We start from the raw sequence: 24,664 nt of genomic DNA, 5'->3' as shown, positions 1-24,664 counted from the left end.
AGGCTCCGACAAGCACTCGGCGTCGACACAAACCCCCAGTGAGCTTAAATGTGAGGCGTCTTGACTGTTTCCTTCCTGTTGTTCTCTGATAATCAGTGTTAAAATAGCCATCTGCTGCTGAGACAACCCAGGCTACTGTCTGTCCACTGTCCCCGAGTAGAGTGTGGTTGTGCCGCCCCCCTGTGGTCAGGCTAGATAAGTGAATGAATTGGATGGCTGAGTAAAGTGAGACGTTCTGTTTAAATTCCCACAAATGATCACGTGGTTCGTTTATATTTTGTATTCTCGTATTATTAAGTATTGGACGTTTCTCAGTATTTTTGTTTTATTTATAAAAGGTTTGTGTTGTCATTTTCTATCCTTTTACCAACACTCGCTGTTATTTTATTTTGTTTATTTAAAATTGTACGAGGCACACGCTTGAGTCGTCATCAGATATTGGCTAAACTTTTAATGTTGTGTTTTTTAACAATAGTTTGTATGTCACCTATTTTCTAAAGGCATTCAGACTATGAAGTTGAATATATTTTTTTGACTGACGTTGGTTTTGCCTGGACTGTTCCTCCCTTGACACTGAGTGCTGTCGCTGTGTTCACTGTGTACATATTGTCTTTCCCTCCTCCTCAAGTTCTTTATTTTATGTTGATTGTCAAGATGGAATAGACACCGTTTACTATTATTATTATTATTATTATTATTATTATTATTATGAACAGTAGTGTTTAAAAAGAGTCAATAAAAGAATGTCTAAAAATAATTTTGTGACTTCCTTTTTTTATGAATAGAAATCTGACATAGTCTGTTAAAGTTCCACCGTGTAAAATTGGCTTAATGCCCTAAAAATGAAATGAAATGAACTTTAATAAAATCCATGTGTATCTTATTTGTAAGATAGAGAAGTAAACAATAAGTTAAAGTTTGTTAGTGGCGCAGGCAGAAACTATTTCGGTTTCTGCCTGCGAAGACTGTCAAAACCTTTACATTGTGCATTGCAGAGACAGTAACAGTTTTACAGTAGAAGTATATAACACCGTGGTGCGCAGACTACCACTAGGGGGTGCAGTTGGGTTGGCAGTAGCCTGGAGCTTCGCGTCTCTTACTTACTCGAGCAGTATTGCTCTGAAACAGCTGTTCCTCAAACCTTTTCAGGCCAAACACACCACTGCCATCTTATGCTCAGGAATTAATTTACAAAGTAATATCTAAAAAATAATAAAAAATAAAGGTACCGCGGCGAGATCCATTAAAATCACTAATTTGGATTTTTGACCACGCCGACTTGCTGTCGTGCACGCCCCCGCCATGGGACGAGAGCCACGGTGAGACTGAGGGACGGATGACGGACCACGGGAGGCTCCAGGCTGCATCCCAAACACCGGTGCCTACCCCCCGGCAGCTTGGAGACATCTTCCCCGCTAAGCTAGCACGTAGCAGCAGCGATGTCAGCGAGACCCAAACACGCCAACTGTTCGGTCCAAGGCTGCAAACACCAGCACCAGTCACTACACAGGCTCCCCGTGTCGGAGGACAGGAGAACCCAGTGGCTGGATTTCGTGTTTGACGGCAACGTCCCGGCGCAGGTGGGCAAGAACCCCATGGTGTGTGCCAACCACTTTCTACCGGACTGCTTCACTAACCTCGGCCAGTACGAGGCGGGACTGGCGGGGAAATTGTGTCTCAAAGCTGGAGCCACACCGACGGTTCGAGATCAGACCGCCGAAGAGAGAGCTCCGAGGGACCGCTCGCATCATGCCCGCAGTGAACGACCGGCCAAGGGCTGTTCCGAGGCGGAGCCACGGATGGAGCAGGTAGGGGAGGCGGGAGAGAGACAGAGACGGGCCGAGTGAGGGATGCTTGTTTTGCATATGATGCAAAATGCACTTTAGTGCGGTTTTCTATCAATAATATGCATCCCCGGCCTGTCTACGATCCCACCTGCTAAGAAAATACTCTGTCCGTTAGCTTAGGGTTGCCACCCGTCCCGTTTTTCACAGAACCACCTGACCCAGGAAAAATAAAATCTCTCCCGGGACACAGTTTGTCCCGTTTTTTAGGGGAAAATGACAAAACCTAATTGGATTTCCGTCTGTGGTCTAGATAGGGTTGCCAACCTCCCCGTAAAATACGCGATTGTCCCATATTAGGCAACTAAAAAACCTGTCCCATAATGAACTGATACGGGACGCACTTCACTTTGTCCTGTGTTATTTAAGGGACACCCCCCACTCCTTCTTTCGAAAATGTGTGCTTCAGAGGCAGATTGTACTTCCGTGACATAGTGACATCACTAAGACACGGAAGTGCACTCGACCCGTCCCCTCCAGTTAGTGGCGTCGCTGTAGTGTGTAGAGTTGCCGTAGGCCACATTCCACAGCCCCGGACAGTTTCTGTACCTACACCGCCTCTGGTAAAGGTTTGTCAAACCCACAGAAACTCTAGAAGCGGCACCACGTTTTTCTGCTCACAAACGCTCCGGTGAGAACAATGGCGAAACAACGGTCAGGAAGAAGGGGTTGCTCTGTTTTTGGCTGCACAAATGAGCATCCCAGTCTTTTTCTAGGTCCGTCGTCCGAGTCTTTGAGAACACAGTGGATTGATTTTATTTTTGAAGGGCGTGTACGGACAGCAGTTCCAAAACTGTTATATGTGTGTGCTCACCATTTCGCGAAGGACTGTTTTGTCAATGAAAGCCAGTTCAACGCTGGATTTGCACTTCGTTTAAATATAAAGAATGGCTCGGTCCCAACGGTTCGTGACGCGACTAAAAACGTGGAAGATGTAAGTTTTTAACATTTCATTTTGACTTGCTGTTTAGCCTTCCTTCCTTCCTTCCTATCCTTGTAATGTGTTTTTAGCATTGCAGCTAACGTAAGGCAACGCAACAACATAGTCTCTGTTGTAACGTTAACGTTACGTTTAAACCCAAATGTAATGTAAACTAAACGGGGACGTTAGTAGAAAGCTGTGTGAAAATGTGTTCTAAGAAATAACCTCCTTTTTTCGGCCTGGCGATGGTCAAACTCAGTTCTATTTCAGTAACTTCATGGTAGCTTAGCCGCAGCAGTGGAAGCTAATTGATAGGTGGGCTAAAAACAACCCCCCCCCCCCCCCCCCCACACACACACACACACACACACACTAAGCAAAGCTAGTGTGTTACGGAAGCCGTGAACGACCATGCATTTTTGTTTATACACAGTCTTCCCGCGATAAGACCTTGTTAATTCAATAACTTTTGGTTGCTAATGAATAAATTATTCAGAATGTCGTCTCCAATAGAAATACATGATCTATCTTCCCTAACCACCCGTAGGACACTCTAGGTACAACCTGGTGTGTTGATCAATCAATTACAAAAGTCTCCTCCTATATTAAGTTAACAAGATATGTTAAATTTTGTTGTCACAAAACTATAACTACAAGTAACTATATATTTGTGATGTCCAGATAACATATTGATAAGTATTTATCACAAGATAACAGGCGAATTACAACAACAACAACAACAACAACAAACACACACACACACACACACACACACACACACACACACACACACACACACACACACCAAAACAAAAATACATCACGTTCTTGGCTTCATAGTTTATTGTGGGAAGTCGACCACCAAATGTCATTTATCAAACCCATAAATGGCCATAATGGGGCCCCTTCAAGTACTGACATTGTTTGTTATCTATGTATTTTTCCCTTTTAGAGTGCAACACATCATATCCTGACAAACGTGCCGCACATCAAAGCAGAACGCCAGACCGACCATCAGGTGCAGTTTGGCCCTCATCGGATATCTGTTGGATCGCAGGCGGAAAGAGGTCCCTCCACCAGATCAGTAGCCACACAGCTGTCTGCTAAAACATTAGCTCAGGCCGTAAGAAGCAAAGGTTAGTAGGCAATGTGGACTGTAGACTGGTTTATGAGTGATTGGTTCAGAAGAGACAAGGAGGAGAGAGACTTGTTTGCAATATACAGTAGAAAATGCAAGTGAGTGTGTGCGCGCACACAATATCTAAAGCTACTCTCCTTGTTCCTGCTCAGCGACTCAGGCCACGACATCGCACAAGTCTGTCGGCACGGTGACCACCCACAAAGGCACGTTGCTTGAGTATCTCTTCACGCACGTTGACGGTCCAGGCGGTGACCTCTCAAAGGAGGTCCGGCGGTCAAAGAGAGCCCGTCTCGAATGGACCAATGGGAGGAAGGAGGATCAACAGGAAGTTACAAGAACCCTTCCACCACCACACAGCCCTGCACATGAGCCCCGTGCATCCTGGTAAGATGTCACCACTGAAATACATTTCTTATTATTATTTTTATACATTTATTCATGTCTGTATATACGTAGGTATTACATCCTATATGGTGTAACCTCAATAAGGACACAGGATTCAGGACGTAGCATTCAACGGCTTTACTTGCACATGGCAGTATGAGACATACACCAAACAAAGGAACTTCCTTTTATAGGCTACCTGCACAGGTGAACACAATGGGGGAACCTAGAGCACCACCTAATGGTAATAAACCGGAACTACCAGTAAAACATGAAACTAAAGCAAAGATACTACAGTGGGTATCAGAGGTTGGGTTTCTACGTGTCTAGTTGTAGATCGGATGTCAATTACGAACGTATGGAAATGCTAAACTAATTGAAATTATTTATTCACTTATTAATTCATTGATTGACTCAATCAATCGAACTTTATTGATGTTGCGCTGAATCACATCTGCAAGCATTTCACATGAACTTTAATCTTAAACTTGATGATCTTAACGAGTTATTCATTCCTCTCTCTTTTCCATTTTTCTCACAGTAAGGACTCCAGTTACATGGTGTCGGAAAGCTGCCTGAAAGACCTCTTCCAGACGTGTCCCGTGTGCCAGAAGGAGTGCGAGGTGACGCAGCGGCTACAGGGGACGTGCGTGTCCTTCAGCCAGCGCTGTCCCAGCTGCCTGTACTGCAGGACATGGCAGAGTCAGCCAACCAGAGCAGACCCTGCTGCGGACAGCCCCGTCCCAGAAAACCCCTGTTCCCAGGTCGAAATACTGCCGAAGGAAGAGGTCATCACAGTGCTGGTCTCTTAACTCAATCCATCCATCCATCCATCAAGGACAAACTGCCAGGCCAGGATTATGACTTTTCCATATACGTCCGGGAATTCCCATCGCCTGCCTACAAAACTGTGTTTTCTAATAATCTGTCATTTTTGAAAGAAACAGGACGTCGTCTTTAATGATAAATGATTCCTGCTTTCCTTTCTTGTGATCCAACGGAATTTTTTGAAGCAGTTCCAGAATTGATAGTGAATGACAAGTTTTGCCTTTAAGTGGTGTTTGAATGTGAGCCATAAATGTATTTTTTTTTTCATGACTGAGTCACAAAGTTTCTAGTCCGTCAGGACAAAGAGCTCAGGGTGTTGGTGGATGGACTGGAGACCAAGAGGTCGCGTGTTCAATTCTCATGTGAGTTGGTCTTATAAAGATCTATCAGTCAAAATATGCGCTCATAACAATACTCTTCAATCTTAACGCTTTCATTCTTAATGCAAGCCATATTAAGAACTCTATTATTATTATTATTATTATCAAAAAATTTTTCTTCAAAAATATTCCACCTAAAAACTCCAATAAATGCTAATCGGAAGCGATCACTGTGTGCACCACTCGGGATCCCTCTGAGAGTGAGGTCAGCAGTTGGTGGCCTGGATATTTTGGCTGCAGACGAATCAGCTTGGCCACATGCCGCTATTGTTGCTGAGCCTGTCGATAAAATGCGTTGCTGCCCCGGCTGCTCAGACTGGCGTCACAGACAAACATGTCGAAGCCAATTGATTGTTTCCAAAAATGTTGGTGCCTCCAGCTCTCACTCTGGACTGGAGACAAAACAGAGGAGGGATCTGCTGCGTCTGCTTCCAGCCACGTGTTTAAATGAGATGTTTAATTGCAATGCCTCAAACTATTAATTTCACAAACGGTTATTTATGTTTATTCATATGCAATATATATATATATGCATATACCAAGACCGTTTTTTTTTTTTTACTAGTCAACCTCCAATAATCCATAATCACACTTCAACAACATACATTTAAACAATTATTAAATGATCATACATTAAATTATGAAAGTGGGCTGACAGATTAAGTGAAATGTTATTTTTCCATTATGCCGGTCGCCCATAAGGTCCTAATAGTTCCATGTGAATCTTCATAAAATAGTAGGCTGACAACATGCAAAGGTCAGTGAAGCCACCAGGTGGCGCACCAGCTTGTACTTTTTCCTATTTCCAAATTTGTGCCTCAGATGTTGAACGTCGTGTTTGTTTTTTTTGTTTTTTTACTAAGACATTTTCTGTTAATTTTTATTGAGTCAAATGTAGACAGTTCACAACGTATAAAGCATAATTTCATCAAATATCACTTCGCTCCAATTCATACACACTAAAAAAAAACATCCACTGATACGTGCGTGATCTACCACGTGACTGCAACAGCCGACGTGTTGAGAAAAGATGAATTATAAAGAAGAGGGGCGGGGGCGTTTGAGTTTTAATTTTTAATGCACACTTGGAAATAAAGCGCAACTTTTGTGTTGACGTCATGTCGTCACCGATGCGATTCAAAGGAGTGACGATGTCACGCTCGCGGAACGCGAGAACAGAGGAGGAGGAGGTGTGGCGGGAGGAGAGGGAGGAGGGAGGAGAGGATGCGGAGCCAGCAGAGCTGTGGATGGACCCGCTGCTCCACGGATGCTCAAACGAGGCAGGCTCGTCTGGAGGCTGAGCAGGTAAGAGCCGAGGATGACTCACTAGCAAACACACGTTTTCTTTTCAAACCAGCTGCGTCCCAAGAAGCCGAGCAAGAAAAAAGGAGGAGGAGGAGGAAAAGAAAAGAGGGAGCGAGGCGTCGGAAGTTGCAGGTGCCCCGGTGATGTTTTAGTGCTGAGATATGAAAGAATGCGTCAGTAATGGGTATTTTTAAAGTTTTGGTAACATTTCTATGACGTCGCTGATGGTGACGTCATAGAATCAATTTGATTGATTCATTATTTCACAGTTTATAAAGGTCTTCCTAAAGATTTAAGGAGGAAGATTGAAAAAAAAAAAAATGCTCACCTGCAAGTGTTGACAGATTTATTTTTGATTTATTTTCTAATTCCGTGTTTTGAGAGTAAAGTGGGAGCACAGTTTGACCTGGCATTTACTCACCGCAGGGGGCCAATCAGAGCAGGTATGTGATGAATGAAGTCGACAGTGTGAGTGAGTGAGACGGTGAGACAGTTCCCCAACCGGCAAAGCGCAGGATTGTTCATGCTCATTCTCTGCTGCTTCCAGTGACGCCCAACGTCCTCCTAGACTGGAATCACACAGCAGAAAGTGATGCCTGAGCTTTATTTTGACACATTTCCACAAGCTTCCTGTCGGGATGGGGGGGTTGGGAGAGGAAGGGGGGAGGGGGCTGGGGAAATGTAATACTTCCTGCCTTCTGAATTATAAATGCGGTGGACAGTCATTCATCATTACACACTGCTCCACCCTCTCACCTCTCAGTCATCGCGCCACAGCGTCGCCTCGCCTGTCCGAAACCCAACGCCACACTTCCTCAGCCACCCTCCCCAACCCCCCCCAACAAAAAATCTCACCGCCTTTGTGTTAAATTTCATTATCGCAGCAAATATTGACTGAGCTCCTCTCCTCGCTCCCCACCCCCTCCCTCAGGTGACAAGATGGGGAACGGCTCCATGAAATCGAAGCGCTACAAATGCACCGACGGCAGCTTCAAGAAGTCGTCCCTGGACTCCCTGAGGGCCCGCGTGGTGGATCTGGAGAGGGAAGGCCGGAGGAAGGACGAGGAGCTGTGTGCCAGAGAGCAGCAGGTCAGGAGTCTGCAGGAGCAGCTGGCCAAGCAGAGCCGAGCGCTGGCCCAGCTCAGCCAGCAGCTGCAGGACAAGTGCGTCCAGCTCAATAAGCTGCAGGACGTGATGAGGAACCAGGGCGGAGCCCAGGTAGGTCTGCCCTCCAGGCCGCCCTCCGTCAGGACCGGGAGCCGGGGAAGCCCCAACCTGGGCGTTCGCATCAAGGAGACCCTCAACAGGAGGAGAGGAGCCAAGGAGGGAGTGTCGGCCGAGCCCACGTCCAGGACCTACGACTCCAGCAGCCTGCCCAAGTTCTCCTTCGATAAGGCCCGGGTGCCCAAGGACGCCAGGTGAGAGAGGGGGGGGGGGGGGGGCGGGGGGGGGTAGCAAGATACCTTGCTGAAAGGAAATATTGCAGTTCCATTAATGTAGAAGCAAACTTGAATTGAAAAAAAGATACTGGTCATTTGTTCTGTTTTGTTGTTATTTTTCTTTGATGTATTCAGTCTTGGTCTTGTCTTGGTCTCAATGTTCTCTAATCTTGATAAGGTCTTGGTTGATGCGGGGGTCTTGACTACAACGCTAGTCCTCGCCCTCTGGCTCCGCCCCCCTTTTAGAAGAGTGAGTGACCCAATGGAGGCGGGAGAAACAAACTCCATCCCGGATTCCTGTCATCTCCTCTGATTTTACGAAGCCCCAGAGTGATAATTTATCGCGCACGATGAGGCGGGTTGACAGACCACCCACCAGCCCCCCCACCCCTGCCCTCCGCTCCCCATCTCCCCCCCAGACCACCGCCCTGCCGCCTCTCGTGATCTACAGTTTCTCACTCGGCCGTGACTCTTCACCTTTCCACTTTACAACTCCCCCGAAGGAGGAAGCCACGTCTTCTTCTTCTTCTTCTTCTTCTTCTGCTGACCTGGGGGCCCCTGAGTGCCACAGCTGTTAAAACGCACCGGTGGCGAACTCTGACAGCTCGCTGGGATTTTTTTGTGTTGTTGGCCGTCGCACTTGATTCACAGCTAGAAAGAGCCCTGGCTGCAAATGGTCATCTCTTCACAGGAGACAAAGTATTTATCAAGAGGCCGAAAAAAGAAAAAGAAAAAAAACCCAAAACGGTGTGAGTAATGTGGAGGTGGGCGTTGGCCGCGGAGCCGCATCAGCGCCTGTGTTCTTGTAGGCGGACTGGGAATAAAAGTGCAATTAAAGCACTGTTACGTTTGGAAGAAATGCAATGAAAAATGCAGTGAAACTAAAGTCCAACTGTAGCATTGAATTCAGGAGTGGCGCTCGGCGGCCCCCTCTGCTGCCGCAGGCTGGACCTTCAAAGATGGCTCCTCGCTAGGAACCATCTCATCTTCAAGTGTGAATTCACGCTGATCCGTCTTGAAAAGCTCAGACTGGAACTGATCACTTGGCCAGAGTCCTTTAAGGAGACTGAAGCTGTAGCTTAGGGACAAGATCTTTTCCATTCCAGGAAGAACAGTGAATGCTTTTCACTGCTCTTGACCGGCTTTGGACAGGATTTGGTTAAACATCTTCATCATCTCCCTACATCTCGGCTTGCTGTGGGGCACCAATAGAGAGCACTGTGCTGTTGGCAAATTGTTAAAAAAAAATATGGCATTAAAGATTAGGATTTGTCTGCTCTGGATGTAATAGACAGACTTAGTCCAATCAAAATGTAACTTTTAAGCCTCCCCAAGTGCTAGGCAGGCGTACCTTTCCAAATACATCCTACAGGCTGCTTCAACATTTGGGAAACGTCAGATTGAGTTTGAATAAATGAATCCTTCAGACAACAGCCGGTGCATTCAGGGGGCGTTCTGGGGTCTGACGCTCGTCACCTTCACCCTCTGCTGTCGTCTGTGTCTGAACAGTGTGAAGAAGCTACTGACGGACGGCCTGAACAAGAACCAGTACCTGAAGAGGCTGGAGCTGCAGCAGATCAAGGACATGGTGGAGTGCATGTACGAGCGCACCTACCTGCAGGGAGAGTACGTGGTCAAGCAAGGGGAGCCTGGGAACCACCTGTTTGTCCTGGCAGGTAGGTCCACTCGTGGTCGGATCTTCTCATCTTCTCCTGAAGCGGTGAAGAAGTAGGAAGAAGTGAATTATTTCAAGTCAAGACGTTCTGTTTTCTCCCATTGCATCCTATACGCACCAGTTTTTAGCTGCGACTTCACTACTTCCTGGTCACATGTGACCTCTTCATTCTCTCTGTCTTTCTTTTTCCCATTATATTCATCAGCTTCGGCCCTTTTTGCCTCAGAGGCAATTATTTATGCTGTTCCACACCCATGCAAACAGAAAAATTAGGCCAACTGCAGACAGTACTAAAACAGACCATCGGCTCCAATTCCAATTGAAACCATCAACGACTCCCATTGATCAGCCGAGCGCTTCCACTCAACGTCTCGCTGGTTCTTTTCACGCAACGATCGCACAAAGACTTTTTGTTCTCCGCTTGGTGAACCCACCGGTGTTTCCATCCACCGCGGCTGAAAGTAGTCCGACAAATGAGAAAGTTAGAAAAAGTTCAGTTGTTATATTACGAAAGTGTTTTCACACATGGGGGAGGCGAAACACTGCCGTGTCGACAAAAAGACGTGCGGCGAGAACAGCCAGAAGACCTCGATGTGGAGGAAACAGGAAGCGGCCAACTAATTAAAAAAAAAAAAAAAAAAAAAAAAAAGACTTACTCCTAAATGTCTGTGGAGTCTTTTTTATTTATTTATTTATTTATTTTTAGTTCATCTTTTGGCCGTTCCTACCATGTAAAGCTGTAGTTTCTGACCGTGTGCATGGTTGGACGCTTGACTGGATCTCTAGCACGACTTCCTGCCCATCTCGATAATGGATGATATTTAAATACACATGTGTTCCAATTTCCTTTTAAACCAAACATCACTGGAAAACCTCTGAAAAACGCGACAAGCAGATTCAGTCTTCCGGCCTGATTCCACACCACTCTTTCTGCCGGTTTAAAGCGGCGCCACTGTGGCCATTTCCAGATTCAAGACATTTAATTTCGGTGGTCTCGCTCCAACAATCAAACAGGGTTTGTTTGGTCTGAGCTGCACAGGCCTCACAAAATGAGCCTCTCTGTGTCTCAGCCTGAAGAGGCTGTTTCGCCCCCCCCCCCCCACCCGTACCTGCTCCCACCGCGGGCTCCGCCTTGTAACAGCCAATCACGAGGGAGTGTCCTCTGTCTGTCCTGTCGGCTCTTCACCGTGACAGCAAGCGCACATTTAAAAGCAGCTTCACGCCAGACACCCTGTTATGTCTCTTGGTCTTCAAAGGAGAAAACTGACTGACTGGCTCAGGCTCAGATGGAAGCTTTTTGGAATTTCCAAGAATTCCAAACACTGCAGCTGCCCTTACAAGGTCAAGAAACCACCTCAATCATTTGGAATGCGTTGAAAGTTTAATTGAAAAATCAAGAAAACAACCCCCCAAAAAACTTTAACTGAAAGGATTTTTTTTAATGTTAAAATATAATGTGCTGAACAAATTTTTAAATTTACTGTGAAACAAATAAGTAAAGCACATTAATATTTCTTAAGATGCCAAATAGATAGTAGTCTTAGTTACTGTTGAAGGCGTTTTTGAAAGATTTGAATGTGCTGTACGTTAACAAACAGCCTGGGAAAAGCAGGTCACGGCAGGAGTTGGCTCGCTGCTCTGATGCCTCCACTGCTGCTCCGATGCCTCCACTGCTGCTCCGATGCCTCCACTGCTGCTCCGATGCCTCCACTGCTGCTCCTCTCACACGCGACTCTCGGCGCTCCCGGGGCTCTTGGGAACAACCGAACGGCAGCTGATCAGCTGCTGGTGAAACAACCCCGTTCGCTGACGTGACCGTGACAAAAAACGGGCGTACCCTCCATCAGTTTACACAGGCAGAGGATCCTTCCTGACTTTCAGGACACACGAGTCTCAAACCAAATGAAGCCGACAAATGTGTCATGTTTTGCCACCGAAAGTGAATTCATTAGCGTTTCCGCTGCTGCGCTGTGAGTCGCTGCTGGTGATTAAATGATTCGTCAGCGATGAAGGCCGCTCGATATAATCCCACAGATGGCAGGAGACGGCGATCGTAATCTCATTAATGAAGCGTTTGACTTGACTCATCTTTTGATTTCACTCGCTGTCAAAAAGATGAGTTTGACTCCTCTGTCTGATAAAAAAGAAAAAAAAAAAATCAGTGCTGACATTTGGACTTTTTTTTTTTGTTGTTGTTGCTCAGGCGTGAAAGTCTGGCGTGGCTCAGTTGGACAGTATTTAGTGTCAGATAATGTAGTAAATCACCCTTTCTCAAGGGCCATCCTGTCTTATGTCCCTGCATTGGAGGTGCATCCACAGCAACACACACAACAACGTATCCGATGCCGACTGACTGTTTTTCTTGTTTCAGACGGGAAGCTGGACGTGTTTCAGCACAACAAGCTGCTCACGTCGATCTCAGTGTGGACTACGTTTGGAGAACTGGCCATTCTGTACAACTGCACGCGGACGGCGTCAGTCAAAGGTAGCTGTTTTTCCTCATCTTAGAAAATTCCTGGGTTCGTGTGTTATGCACATTCCCATCTTCCCCCTCAGCTCTGAGCAGAAGCTCTGTGACGGATCAGGACGGACACACCGACCGCTCGCAGGGTCGCCAGACGTAATCAAACTAACAAATCCCAGTGCTGCGTGAGTGTGTGTGTGTGTGTGTGTGTGCGAGGCTGCTGCTCCATCTGGTACGGTGCGCTCACAGGAGGTGCAGATCCGTCCCTGGTCCCTGCGTGTCAGGAGGGGAGGATCTTCTCACACGTAATGAGCAGAACAAGCTGGAGCCACGGCAGGCTGGCTGCTGCTGCAAAGGCTTCTGGGACGCCTGAGGAATTCAGGAATCTGCAGTGAACTGAATCAAATGGGAGCTACAGTCTGACGCCTCTCCTTTAATGCACCTACCTTGACCGAGCACGGGAGTTAAATATTTCATATTGTGTTCATGTTGTGTAAAATCACAACTTGATGCATGTTTTCTTAAGGCTTTTTGCACAAGACAGAGTGAGAGCAGAGATCCAAATCCAAAAGAATAAAAAAAAATGAATCTCAATATGCTGTTCACATGGCCTGCATACTGTTAGAGCCTGAACTAGAGAGCAGGAAAACCCACCAATCTTCTCTCATCCGCCACTGAATGTGGTCCGACTCTTGCTTGACCTTCGTCTGGGCTGCAATGACGTCTTGGAGCGACGCCTGCTAGTGAGAACCATTCTGCCAGCGTTGACACGTGTGTGTGTGTGTGTGTGTGTGTGTGTGTGTGTGTGTGTGTGTGTGTGTGTGTGTGTGTGTGTGTGTGTGTGTGTGTGTGTGTGTGTGTGTGTGTGTTGACACAGGCTTTGTGCGATTTGCCCGGATCTGCATTCTGATTGGTTCCATCACCACGGTGGCATTTTGAGAGCAAACACCTGACAATACATACTTGAGTTGTTCCATTTAACCATGTGACTGGCTGGCGGGCCTTCAGGGAGGGACAGTGCGATGAAGTGGAAGATGAGTGGGTGTGGATGTGAAGCGGCGCTGGACAAAGGCGAGCTCTGACCTCGCGGAACTTTCGCAGCTACTTCCGTCTTTGTGAAAACAGCCGCTTGTCAGCGAGTTTCCTGAGGGTTTGACGGCTCTCACCACTGAAGTGGAGGCCTGATCGCCGTCATTTTCCGCACCTACCTTCCACGGCTTCCAAGGTGCAGCCGTGCGTGAATTCTTTGCAAGAACAGAGGGGTCCAATTAAGTTGGAAAGTGAAAAGTGATATTCCTGTTATTGGCCAGGAGCTAGTCAAAACAGCTGCGGCTCCACAAGCCAGGTGAGCGAAATGCCAGCAACGCTAGCGCGGCGCCGCCTCTCATTCCTCTCGCCGTTGCCTTCACAGCGGTGAACAACGTGAGGACGTGGGCTCTGGACCGCGAGGTCTTTCAGAACATCATGAGGAGGACGGCTGAGACCCGGCATGAACAGTACCGCAACTTCCTCCGAAGGTTAGCACCACGCACGCTAGGATTAGGGCAGTTGGCAGTTATCGTAAAAATAAGTCAGTCATTGAACTCATCTTCACCTGGGTTGTTTAATTTTGGACAAATTAACTCTTCTATTGTGATAGTGCACCAACATTGAAGATAGAGAGTTTGGCATTGGCGCGCAGAGCTATACGAGCTTTTTAGGTACCACTGGGTGGAAGTAGCATTGTAGAATATCAAATACATTTTGTGTCTAATTAGCGCGCATTTTTATTTAAATTAGAAATATATCAACTGACTATTGATTGTTGTGCAAGCATCTAGCAGCCACACATAACCTTGATAGTGGAGTAAAAAAGGATTTAAGAAAAATAAAGAATTGCAGAGGCTAAAAACAGGAGATAATCCCGCAGCAGATGTGTTCGCCGTTTGCATTCTAAAACACCTGAACCAACTAAAGCGCATCATCTGTATTTTTTTTTTCTCTCTGTGCCAGTGTCTCTCTCTTGGCTAATCTACCAGAGGACAAGCTCAGCAAAATAGTGGACTGCCTGGAGGTGGTAAGTCATTCTGCCAGATTGTCTCCATTTCCACTGGAGGGACAAATTAGAGCCTTTCTGAAAAGCCTCTCCTGGCAGCTCCTGGGAGCCTGAACTTTGCAGATAGCTGCTGTCAAAATATCATTACCATTCGGCCATATACCATTACTGCCTGTCAGCATATTCACTCTCTACCTTCAGTCAGCAAGACCTCACAAATTACCTTGTTGATGAACAGAGCTGATATTATTCCCGTCATCACTGAGTGCCGTATATTGTTACCAGGATTATTTGACCAGGGCCCCAGACAGTGTTTATTCAAACGGTTGGACGAGGGACGTCGTAAAGATTTGAAATATTTTTTTTTTCAGGCGCAGACTCTTACAACTTCCATGTGCCAAAGAGTGTCTGCGTGTGTTAAAAAGTGCGCAGGAGATGATAATCCTATAAGTATTGTGAAAATGTTTCAAATCTAAGGGGAAAAAAGAGAGGAGAGGAGAGGAGATTACAGCCGTCCTCAGCATCTTTTCCCTGTCAACCCCCTTCAAGGACGTTGCTCGTGCACAGCGCTCGTCTCGCCACTTTACTCCATGGGAGAATTTCCTTATTCAGTCATTTCTGATGAAGCTGATTCCTTGCCTCTCTCAGGGGTGCGGGGGCGAAGGCGTAGGCAGTTGGTGGGTGGAGGGGTAGGTGTAACCTAATAGTACCACAGATGTTCATCGAGAATCTGCCAGACAGTATTGAAAGTTCTTAACCAGGGGTAAGGGACTGGAATTTGGTCCCCCTGCCTACTTTCCCCCCCCCGCCCCTGTCACTGGAAGCAGAGATGGGACATCAGCTGAATCTGTGCTGCGACTGGTCGATCGGCTGTCTCCAAAAATAGGACGAGTGGATTCAAACGCTGCATGCCTCCCGACGGAGCATTAAGGGCTCGAATGGGAAACGTCAGCAACATTTGCGAACCCATTTAGTGCAGCATGATGGTTAAGATAAGAGGGAGGCGATGTAAAGGGATCGTCAGCATGTCAGGGTACTTGAAAGATCCCACATAGGGATGTGCTTCAAAGCTTTTTATTGCGAGTGGGGGGCGTGGAGGGGGTGAGTGAAAATGTTCTCTTCCCTTCCTGTTAAAGGTAAATATTTGGCTAAAGTTCAGGGCTGAAGCTCGCAGGCTCACCATAAGGATCCAGAGTAGCAGTTAAAAGCCATCGCTCACAGACGCTGCATCATTGAGGTAGCCTTTATAAACCCAACCACAACCCTAACCCCAATCCCAACCCTAACCCCAATCCCAACCCTAACCGTAACCCCAACCCCAACCCCAACCCCAACGCCAACCCTAATCCCAGCCCCAACCCTAACTCCAATATCAACCCCAACACTAACACCAACCCCACACCCAACCCCAACCCTAACCCTAATCCCAGCCCCAACCCTAACTAACCCCATGCCTAACCCCAACAGCAACGCTAACCCCAACCCTGCCCCAACCCCATATCTAACCCCAACCCCAGCCCCAACCCTAACTCCAACCCCAGAACGAAGCCTAACCCCAACCCTAACCCCAGGTTTTTGACTGTGAACAGCCAAGAAATGCAGAAATTGCTCTTCACACCAATTTATTTGTTTTCACCAAAGTCCTCAGCTCTTGCGTTAAAGATACAGTGCATTGATATTTAGCCCCCTGTTTAGAGCCTTCTGCAGAAACACTGGCTTTTAGCTTCCTGTTATGCCAACCCAAACATTCACCCTCGGCTAAATTGGCCTATTACCGTGCACATTAAAGAGCCTCATGACACATATTAAAAGCATCATAAATCACCCGTTGCTTTCTATCGAACCGTCCTTCATGTTTTATACATCCCCAGAGCCTTCTTCCCCCAAAATAAATAACGAAATAATAAGAATAATAATGAAAAATAAAACATATCCACCCCTCTTCTACACCAGGTTGAAAATGTCTGATTTACGGAGCATTATTGACGACTAAACTCTCACCCTCATCCCGTAGGGGACTCGCTACCAGGAACCAGACCATGCGGGTCGATGGCCGAATCAATGTAATGCTTCATTTCTGACTGACTGCCCTCCGTCTCCCTCTTTCTCCACCCTGTCCCACTAGGAGTACTATGATAAAGGAGAACACGTCATCCGGGAGGGCGAGGAAGGCAGCACCTTCTACATCATTGCGCAGGGAAAGGTGAGGCGCCTCGCAAAGACAAACAGGTGGCACGCAGGGAACATGATGGGGATGTCTAACCAAGGGCACTTGAACCGTCAGGCACGGCAACATGGTGGCAACAAAAACACCCTGCCTGTGTGAAATGGATAAGCACCAGTGAAGGTGGCACAGTGCTAGCGGAGTCACCCTGCGCGGCCCTTAGAACAAAGTGGAGTTTATATACGGAGCCGTGCCAAGGGCTGCTTCAGTATCTTTAAGAGTGAACTCATTCTGGTCCTTTTTTTTCTTTCTTTTTTTTTTTGAAAAAGCAAAAAACAAAAATACAGACCTAAAAAATCAGCAGTTTTCATGAGATGGAAAGGACGACTGAATCCACTGCAATGTATTCAGCATTTCTGAATGACCCCAACGGCTTGAAGAGCTTAAAGAGCGCCTCATTCATTAGCGCTTTTGTCATTACGTGCTTTGCACTTCATACTTATAAGATACTACACTTGAGCTGCACTGCAGGGACATTTCCAAACTCTGTAACAATGGCACTCATTAGGACCTTATCAGGTCCAACAAGACTGGAAGCTCCTCTGCTTTTCATCCTTAATCTTTTAATCCTCATTTGTGGTTCGACAAGAGAGAATTGGGAAATATATTAAACACGTCTTAAAAATTCATCAAAAACTCACGCACATGATATAATCCAACGGACCTTTCTGTTCAAGCTCACGGCTCGGTTTTGGCAAACAGTCGGACAAAATGAGATGTTGGCCAATCAGTATGTGAGTTTTGGACACGCTGGCCTCAGCCAGCTGTCTGTCTGATAAGTATGCAACCTGACACCAGGGAGTAAGAAGAGATGGAGCGAGGCCAGAGTTTTGCCCATGGGGACTTTCAAAATGCCATTAAGAGCCAGCGTGAGACAGCAGCTCCTCGGCTCGCCAAAGCAGACAGAGAAAGACGGAGATGTTGTTTGCTAAGGCAGGGAGTGGTTCCACCGCCTCTGCGAAACTTGTGCCCCACAGAACCGTGCAGGCTCGCCAGCAGGAAAAACAGAGGGAAGTGAGGGTTACTGAGGTCAAACGGGACACTTAGCTAAAACAAACCTGCCCGTTGGGGCCCTGATGTCATTGCGGCATCTTTTTTCGCCTCTCCTCCCCCCAGCTGGATTGTGCCACAAGTGGGATGTTTGACCTCGACTGGGGTGGGCCACTGGTTTTTAAAGCCTCACAAATTAAAAGGGAAGTTTCACAACATCCGAGCTGCCGAAGTGTTTTTTTGCTCGGACAGGCAGCTGATGTAGAGCTCTCGACACCATGTGATATTTGATTAACAACTCTCTGTCTATGAAAGCCCACCAATATCCAGTTACCATCATTAAAACAGAACAGTTTTAATTTTATTTTTTTGTGCAAAACCAAAACATGTTTTGGGAAAGAAAACAAAATCACCAGCAACATGTGTAGAATGTGGACCTCGAGCTGGCGATACACCCTATGAATGCAGCCAACTGTGTTGTACAGGTGAAGGTGACGCAGAGCACGGAGGCCCACCACTTTCCGCAGATTATAAACACCCTACAGAAGGGCGACTACTTTGGAGAGAAAGCACTTATAAGGTAAAAAGATCCACCAGTCACAGAACTCCGTAAAAATTCTTCCAAGTGTGTGTTTTTACCGGTTTGACGTCATGATCCCTAATTGCTTGTGTTTTCATGCACGGTGTTAAAATATCTCCAGTGATGACGTGAGGTCAGCCAATATCATCGCTGAGGAAAACGGTGTGGAGTGCTTGGTCATCGACAGGGAGTGAGTGTTTCAGCACTTGTAACTCATACCGAAATATCTCAATGACGGGAAAGCTTTCATCCCCTTTTATTTCTCTGTTCTTTAGAACCTTTGATCAGACTGTGGGCACCTTTAACGAGCTGCAGAAGTACCTTCAAGGTTACGTGGCGACACTCGATCGGGACGACAAAAAGAGACACGCCAGGTAGCCGCAACACTGCCAATGAAAGCCAAAGTCCAGGTTTTATACTTTATTTGCTCAGCTGAAAAAAAGAGATGGAAAAAAAATATCCATAACTAACATTCAGCTTGGTTGGTGTTGTCGTCATTGTGCAGGAAGAGGTCAGTGTCGCGCCACCAGAGTCAACCGCTGTCGCCAGACGTCATCCGCTTGAAGGAGTTGGTGGCGGCGTTCCCCTCATCCAGGCCCTTCGACCAGCTGGAGGTCATTGCAACGCTCGGGGTCGGCGGCTTTGGACGCGTCGAACTGGTGAGACCTCGACTACACTCCATACACACAGAGATCCCACATAAGATCCATATCCAAGCCCCCCCTCCACCACCCTGGGAGACTTTCTGGAGGTGTTGTGTTGTGTAACTTGGTCCTCAGCTGGCAGGGGGAGCTGTCTGACCTCACCGTCTCCACAGCTTGGCTGCTTTAAAATCTACAACAGCAGCTGTAGTGGCATTCCGGTGAACAGAGGCACCGCTCTCACCTCTCTTACCTGTGACAGTGGAAAATTGGCAGATCCATTCGGAGCCCATGGAGAAAGTTCTTCACCCTGTCCTGTGAATGCCAGATCTCATCAGAATCTTTTCACAGCACCGACGCTTCGAAAGACCTTAGACGCGTTTACCCACCAGTACACTGCAATCCCGAGCTTACACTGTGGGCCTTAGATGAGGATTTGGGACAAGCAGGTGTTCTTTTTGTGGTAAAACTTCAAAACATAAACCCAAAAGTGAAAAGGGGGAATGTACTAAACCACCCGCATCTCCTAAATGTATCTGGGTCTCATGTGTCTGTCCGCCTGTTATCTCTCAACTTGCAGGTGAAAGTGAAAGAACAGGACGTCACTTTTGCACTGAAGGTCATCAAGAAGAAGCATGTGGTGGACAACCGGCAGGAGGAGCACATCCACTCGGAGAGGAAGATCCTGGCGGAGGCTCGCTCGCCTTTCGTTGTCAAGTCAGTCACGTTTCAGCCTTTCAAGCAGACTTCCATTTTCTCCGGCCTGTGCTCTAGTAGTCGGGGGAAGCCAAGGCTGCTTATTAAGTTTTTATTTGATCACAGCTGAGGCCCCCAAGCAGATTATATCTAGTCAGTAGGACAGAACGTCAGGGGGATATGAAGACTTCAGCGATGAAAATGTGTTTTTTTCTTTGTCACTGATGAAATACTGAGGCAGTGCAGTGTTCTTGTCACCCTCTCTTGAATTACCATGATCCAGTTTGCAGAACAATCAGAGATATTAAAGTCATATTTCACCATAAAACGCTCCTCCCGCTGACCTGCCCTCATGTGCTGCGCACTATGAGATCACTTCATGTACTTAGAATTCCTTTTCATGCTGATGTTTGGTTGGGTTCAGGAGTTGCAACCCCTTTGCTTCTTTCACTTCAGATTGTATCGCACATTTAAAGACAACAAATATGTGTACATGCTGCTGGAGGCCTGCCTGGGAGGAGAAGTTTGGAGTCTGCTCAGAGACAGGTACAGCTGCCACTGCTTTAGTCACTGCGTAATCAGGAGTTTGAAAAAGTTCTTGTTTGCCAAGATTTTGCTTTTTCCACACTAGGGGGAGCTTTGACGAGCCTACGGCTAAGTTCTGTGTTGGCTGTGTCACTGAAGCGTTTGAGTACCTCCATCGGAAGGGGGTCCTGTACCGAGACCTAAAGCCTGAGAATCTAATGCTGGATGGGGAAGGATACATCAAACTAGTACGCTAGAACTCATTTTGCTTTTCTTGGGGGACATTTTCAAAACTATTTCCCAAATGAATGGATCAACTTTGGCTTTCCAGGTTGACTTTGGTTTTGCCAAAAAGATGCGATGTGGCCAGAAGACCTGGACCTTCTGTGGGACTCCAGAATATGTGGCCCCTGAGATCATCCTTAACAAGGGCCACAACTTCAGTGTGGACTTCTGGTCTTTGGGTATCCTGGTGTTCGAGCTGCTCACTGGAAGGTCAGTGTGTCTGGTAGTCTGATCCAGCAGTGACGTGTTTGAACTCTGCATCTTCTTATGATTCGATGGTATCCTGTCTGATACGATCCTGAACAGATCAATATGGCAGAGAGCAGCATCCGTAAAGGGTTGACTTTCCACTGTTGTTACTCTACAGTCCTCCCTTCTCGGGCAGTGACCAGATGATGACGTACACGTTCATCTTGAAAGGCATTGAGAAGATGGACTTCCCCAAGAAGATCAGCAAGAGACCCGAGGACCTCATACGCAAACTATGCAGGTACAAGACTACAGTATAGAAATAAACACACAAAATCAGAAGAATGGGAAAATATCCGAAAAAAGTATCTTCCAGACAATTGCATATGTGCTCGCAACACGTTGGACTTAATGACATCTGGTCAAACCGTTCAAGTGAAACAGGGTACTGCATTTGAATCAGTTGGGAGGCAGGGTCACATATCTGAGCCGTGGAAATAACCCAAAGAACAAATGGGGATCATAAATATTAATGCACTGGAACATCAAAGACAAAAGGACGGAGAAAAACAGAAAGTCCAAACTTTTTTTGGGGTTCCACGAGTCATTTTCAATTCTGATCTTTCTGACAGGCGAAATCCCTCCGAGCGAGTGGGCAACCTCAAAAATGGAATTACTGATATCAAGAAGCACAGGTAAATAAAAAGGGAACGGACCCATTTCTCTTGCTGATGTCATAGGGATGATCGACTGTGGGGTATTAACACTGATTGGCCTATATGAGTGCGTGTAATGGTTTCTGACCTCTGCAATTAGATCAATAGTGAACATGGTGTGCGAGAAGAGGGGGACGCACAACATAATCAAAAGGCTTAATGCAGTCGACACATTGCCCATAGCTGTGTCTTCATCCAGGACTGTCTGTCAGCCAGACAAAACCACAGGAACAAGGGGTCGAGTTCAGGGTGAACGTCTGCAAGCGTCATTCGCTCTAGAATTAGTCCCAGACCTTGTGGTGATAAAAATAGAATTTGAAAAAAAAAGAAAACAAATCTTTCTGATGTTCTTTCTGTGCTTTGCGTCTTGTATCTGAAGGTGGTTCAATGGCTTCAACTGGGAAGGACTGAAGGCCAGGAGTTTACCCTCCCCACTGAAGAGAGCAGTAAGTCAAACCTGGATGTGTTGACTTATTGACGCTTAGACGTGTACCATTATCTTCAGATCAGAATCCAATCAAGTTATCAGAATCCACATAGCACCAGCTAAAACCATTCTAATTATAACCTGTACATCCATGCATCAAGATTTTCAATGGAGTAAACCATTAAAAACATGTGAAAAGCACCCTATTTTTCTGGCGATATTGGAAGAAGACAAACACTGTGTAGTAGTTGTGATGTTGAACAACCCTGAGTTGGTTCCCTTCCAGTCTGCAGCAGAAAAGTTGTCTTGGCTGCAGGCCAGTTTTGTTTTGCTTCTGGCTTTGCTCAGGGTTCTGTCCTGTCGTGATGTTCTGATCATCTACATTCATGTTAACGTAGAACCAGTGTTCAGTGGCACTGCATGACATGGGTACCAGTTGGAGGGGCCGTTGGCCAAGCTGAGCAAGTCTTCAGCTCTGGGAAAACTGAGGTCATTCACATGTTTTTGGCATAAGGCATTTTTTTATTTTTGTATTTTTATATTTTTTCTGTTTGCATTCTGTATATGTAATATGTCGTCCGACCGTTGTGGAAATTGCCATTATAATTGGTAGCTTTGAGCACAGCTTAGGACTTTGTCTCTTTAATACAGGGGGACGCAGATATTCTGTAACTTCATTCCTGAAATGTTTTCACGCACATATTATTTTGTTGTTTTGCGTATGGCTCATGAAACATGTCATCGTGTAGCGTCACCCCTCTAGAGATGGTAGAAACATCCAACATATTCAAGCCTACTGTTTGGATGTATTACGAGGCTGCTTGTTTCCAGCCGGCTGCCATGTGTTTCCTGCGTCAGAACGGATGAGCTAAAATTAAATGCTGCCCAACTTAAACTAAGCCACAGTCTTGATTGGTTCAGTGCGCAGCATTCTGATTGTTGTCGCTTTTTTTTGGTCGTCGGTGTTTTTTTGTTTTTTTTAACCCGTCAAGCCAAGATGAGACAACCCAGAACTTTATCTGCAGGTGTTTTGAAGATTATAAAATGTATCTTTCATTTGTTTGTACAACACAGTCTTATTTATTTAATTTAATTGATTTTTTTTGGCAAACACAAACCATGTGTGGATAATAAGGCATGGTTTAGAAAAAAACATGTTGCGTGTCATTTAGCCACTAACCTCTGCTTCGCACATGTTTACCGCTGCCGGCACATTGTGTCTGGAGATTTTTCAAAGCCTTTCAAATTGGATGGCAATGGAACACCAGGGCCACGAGATTTGACCTGTGGGGTTCTAACTATCAAATTGCGAGATGCAGGATTCACTGTTTTCTCTCTGCTTCTTTTCTCTTTTTTTTTCTTTTTTCAAATGACCACAACAGCTTACAGGACCGACGGATCACAGCTACTTTGACAAATACCCTCCGGATGAGGACAGTCCGCCTGACGAGCTCTCTGGTTGGGACATGGACTTTTGAGACCTGCTGCTTCTCTTCTCCAGCTACAGCTAAAGCTAATGGCCAAAGTGGGCGGCAATGAGGCTCTCCTCTGGCTACCATGACCGAGGTCCCCAGGGTAACAACCTGCTGTTACCTGGTGACAACAACAACAACAACATCTTGTTTTATAATGGGCAGTCACACTGTTTATACCTGAGAGGGCACTGTGGCTTATTAAATAAGAAGTAACGGTAATAGCAACGGTAATAGACACAACTTTAGCTTTAACTCAAGCTAGTGTGTTTTCGACAATATTTTACGTGGAATTTTGGTGTTTCCATCAAACGTCTGTGAGGCAGTGCTCCAAGAACACACTGCCTACGGGGAAGTTCAATTCAAACCAATGATTTTTCCATTTTTACCACCGCACTTGCCTGCCAACGGACATCAGCAAAGTTTGTGTCAACTAAACACTCGGCTGAGTTTGAATAATGTTTGAAAAGTTAGTTGTTACACTGTAATTGTGCTGAGGTAGCCTGCAGATGGGTCTCTCAGAAGTATCTGGTAATCCGCTGCGTCTCCTGACAAATAAACCCCGTGTTTTATTGCTTTGGAAGGGCTGAGCCATGAGTCACAGACAATAGTAGTGAGTAACTAATATTTTTTATAATTACCTCTAAAAAAAAAACTTGTTTTCAGCAGCTTTTCCCGGGGCCCTCATGATGGCTCCAGATGTGGTCGTTATGGAGACCTCGGCAGAAGTGGCAGAGCTGCTCGTGTTTCTTTCAGCAGGGGGATTTTCAAGGACATGTGCTGTTTGTCTGCTGGTCGTGGAGGCACGGAGGCGAGCGGAAGCAGAGAGGTGACGCTGCAAAATGGCAAACAAGAGACTTTTTTGGGGTAAAGGAATTCCTACACAGCAGCCAAACACTTTCCATTCCAATCCCAAGAATGCCAACAGAAACCTGTGTCACCTGAAGGGAACTGCCAGCAGTGGTAAAAGCGAACATCTCTTACCATTGCTACTGAGTGTGAGCATCCAGAAGCAGCAGGTCGTCGGGCCTGGCAAAACATCCACCTTTCTGGTTTTGAGCCTGCAGCTTCAAGCTCCTGAACACATTGCGCATGTGAAGAGGGAGAGAGGGAGGGAACCGAGAGGGATTTGTCAGAGCTTGAGAAAATGTTTAAGATTATTTAGGCTTCCTTTAGACTGGCTGTGCACCTTGTGTACAAAGTCACCGTATAAAATCCAAACATAATGAGCTATTTTGTGGACACCTCAACGAGCAAACACACTGGGTTTTGTAAATATCGCCTATACATGTGTACACTGGTAAATGTGTGTATGTACAGAATGTACAGTTGAATGTGTGTGGCCTTATGTGTAATAATGTCAAAGTTGTTTCCACAAACTGTTTGCGACACGTTTCCTTTTTTTTTTTAAGTGGCTTTTTGCAGCTTAACTGCAGTATTGCATCAGCAATATGCAAACCGTCAGTCATGGATAATGGTTTGCACACTTTGCAAAATGATCT

The 24,664-nt window shown here is 46.2% G+C and overlaps 1 protein-coding gene across 1 annotated transcript; it reads left to right on the top strand.

The window, feature by feature from the left end:
- The first annotated feature begins 1,296 nt into the window (after positions 1–1,296).
- Positions 1,297–23,381, top strand: prkg2 (protein kinase cGMP-dependent 2). Its single transcript, XM_076047077.1, has 22 exons — positions 1,297–1,808; positions 3,719–3,902; positions 4,057–4,291; positions 4,833–6,804; positions 7,736–8,222; positions 9,753–9,919; positions 12,290–12,403; positions 13,794–13,899; positions 14,375–14,438; positions 16,543–16,620; positions 18,117–18,211; positions 18,333–18,401; positions 18,487–18,585; positions 18,717–18,870; positions 19,433–19,569; positions 20,005–20,094; positions 20,180–20,321; positions 20,405–20,568; positions 20,726–20,848; positions 21,180–21,242; positions 21,643–21,709; positions 23,073–23,381. Exons 5-22 carry the CDS (start codon positions 7,744–7,746, stop codon positions 23,166–23,168), a joined length of 2,307 nt encoding a protein of 768 aa, XP_075903192.1. The 5' UTR covers positions 1,297–1,808; positions 3,719–3,902; positions 4,057–4,291; positions 4,833–6,804; positions 7,736–7,743; the 3' UTR covers positions 23,169–23,381.
- The last annotated feature ends 1,283 nt before the right edge of the window (positions 23,382–24,664 follow it).

This window comes from Nelusetta ayraudi, unplaced genomic scaffold, assembly GCF_046127955.1.
Source record: "Nelusetta ayraudi isolate G7.1 ecotype Tasmania unplaced genomic scaffold, CSIRO-AGI_Nayr_v1 ptg000092l, whole genome shotgun sequence".
Taxonomy (NCBI): Eukaryota; Metazoa; Chordata; class Actinopteri; order Tetraodontiformes; family Monacanthidae; genus Nelusetta; species Nelusetta ayraudi.
This window is presented reverse-complemented; position numbering and strand designations above follow the sequence as displayed.

What these genes read in the sequence shown, in the direction of transcription:
- prkg2 (XM_076047077.1), top strand. Translation starts at nt 7,744, where the DNA reads ATGGGGAACGGCTCCATGAAATCGAAGCGCTACAAATGCACCGACGGC. An exon ending in TGCTTGGTCATCGACAGGGA is followed by an intron (nt 18,402 to 18,486) that starts GTGAGTGTTTCA and finishes TCTGTTCTTTAG; the next exon opens with AACCTTTGATCAGACTGTGG. An exon ending in TGGAGTCTGCTCAGAGACAG is followed by an intron (nt 20,095 to 20,179) that starts GTACAGCTGCCA and finishes TTTCCACACTAG; the next exon opens with GGGGAGCTTTGACGAGCCTA.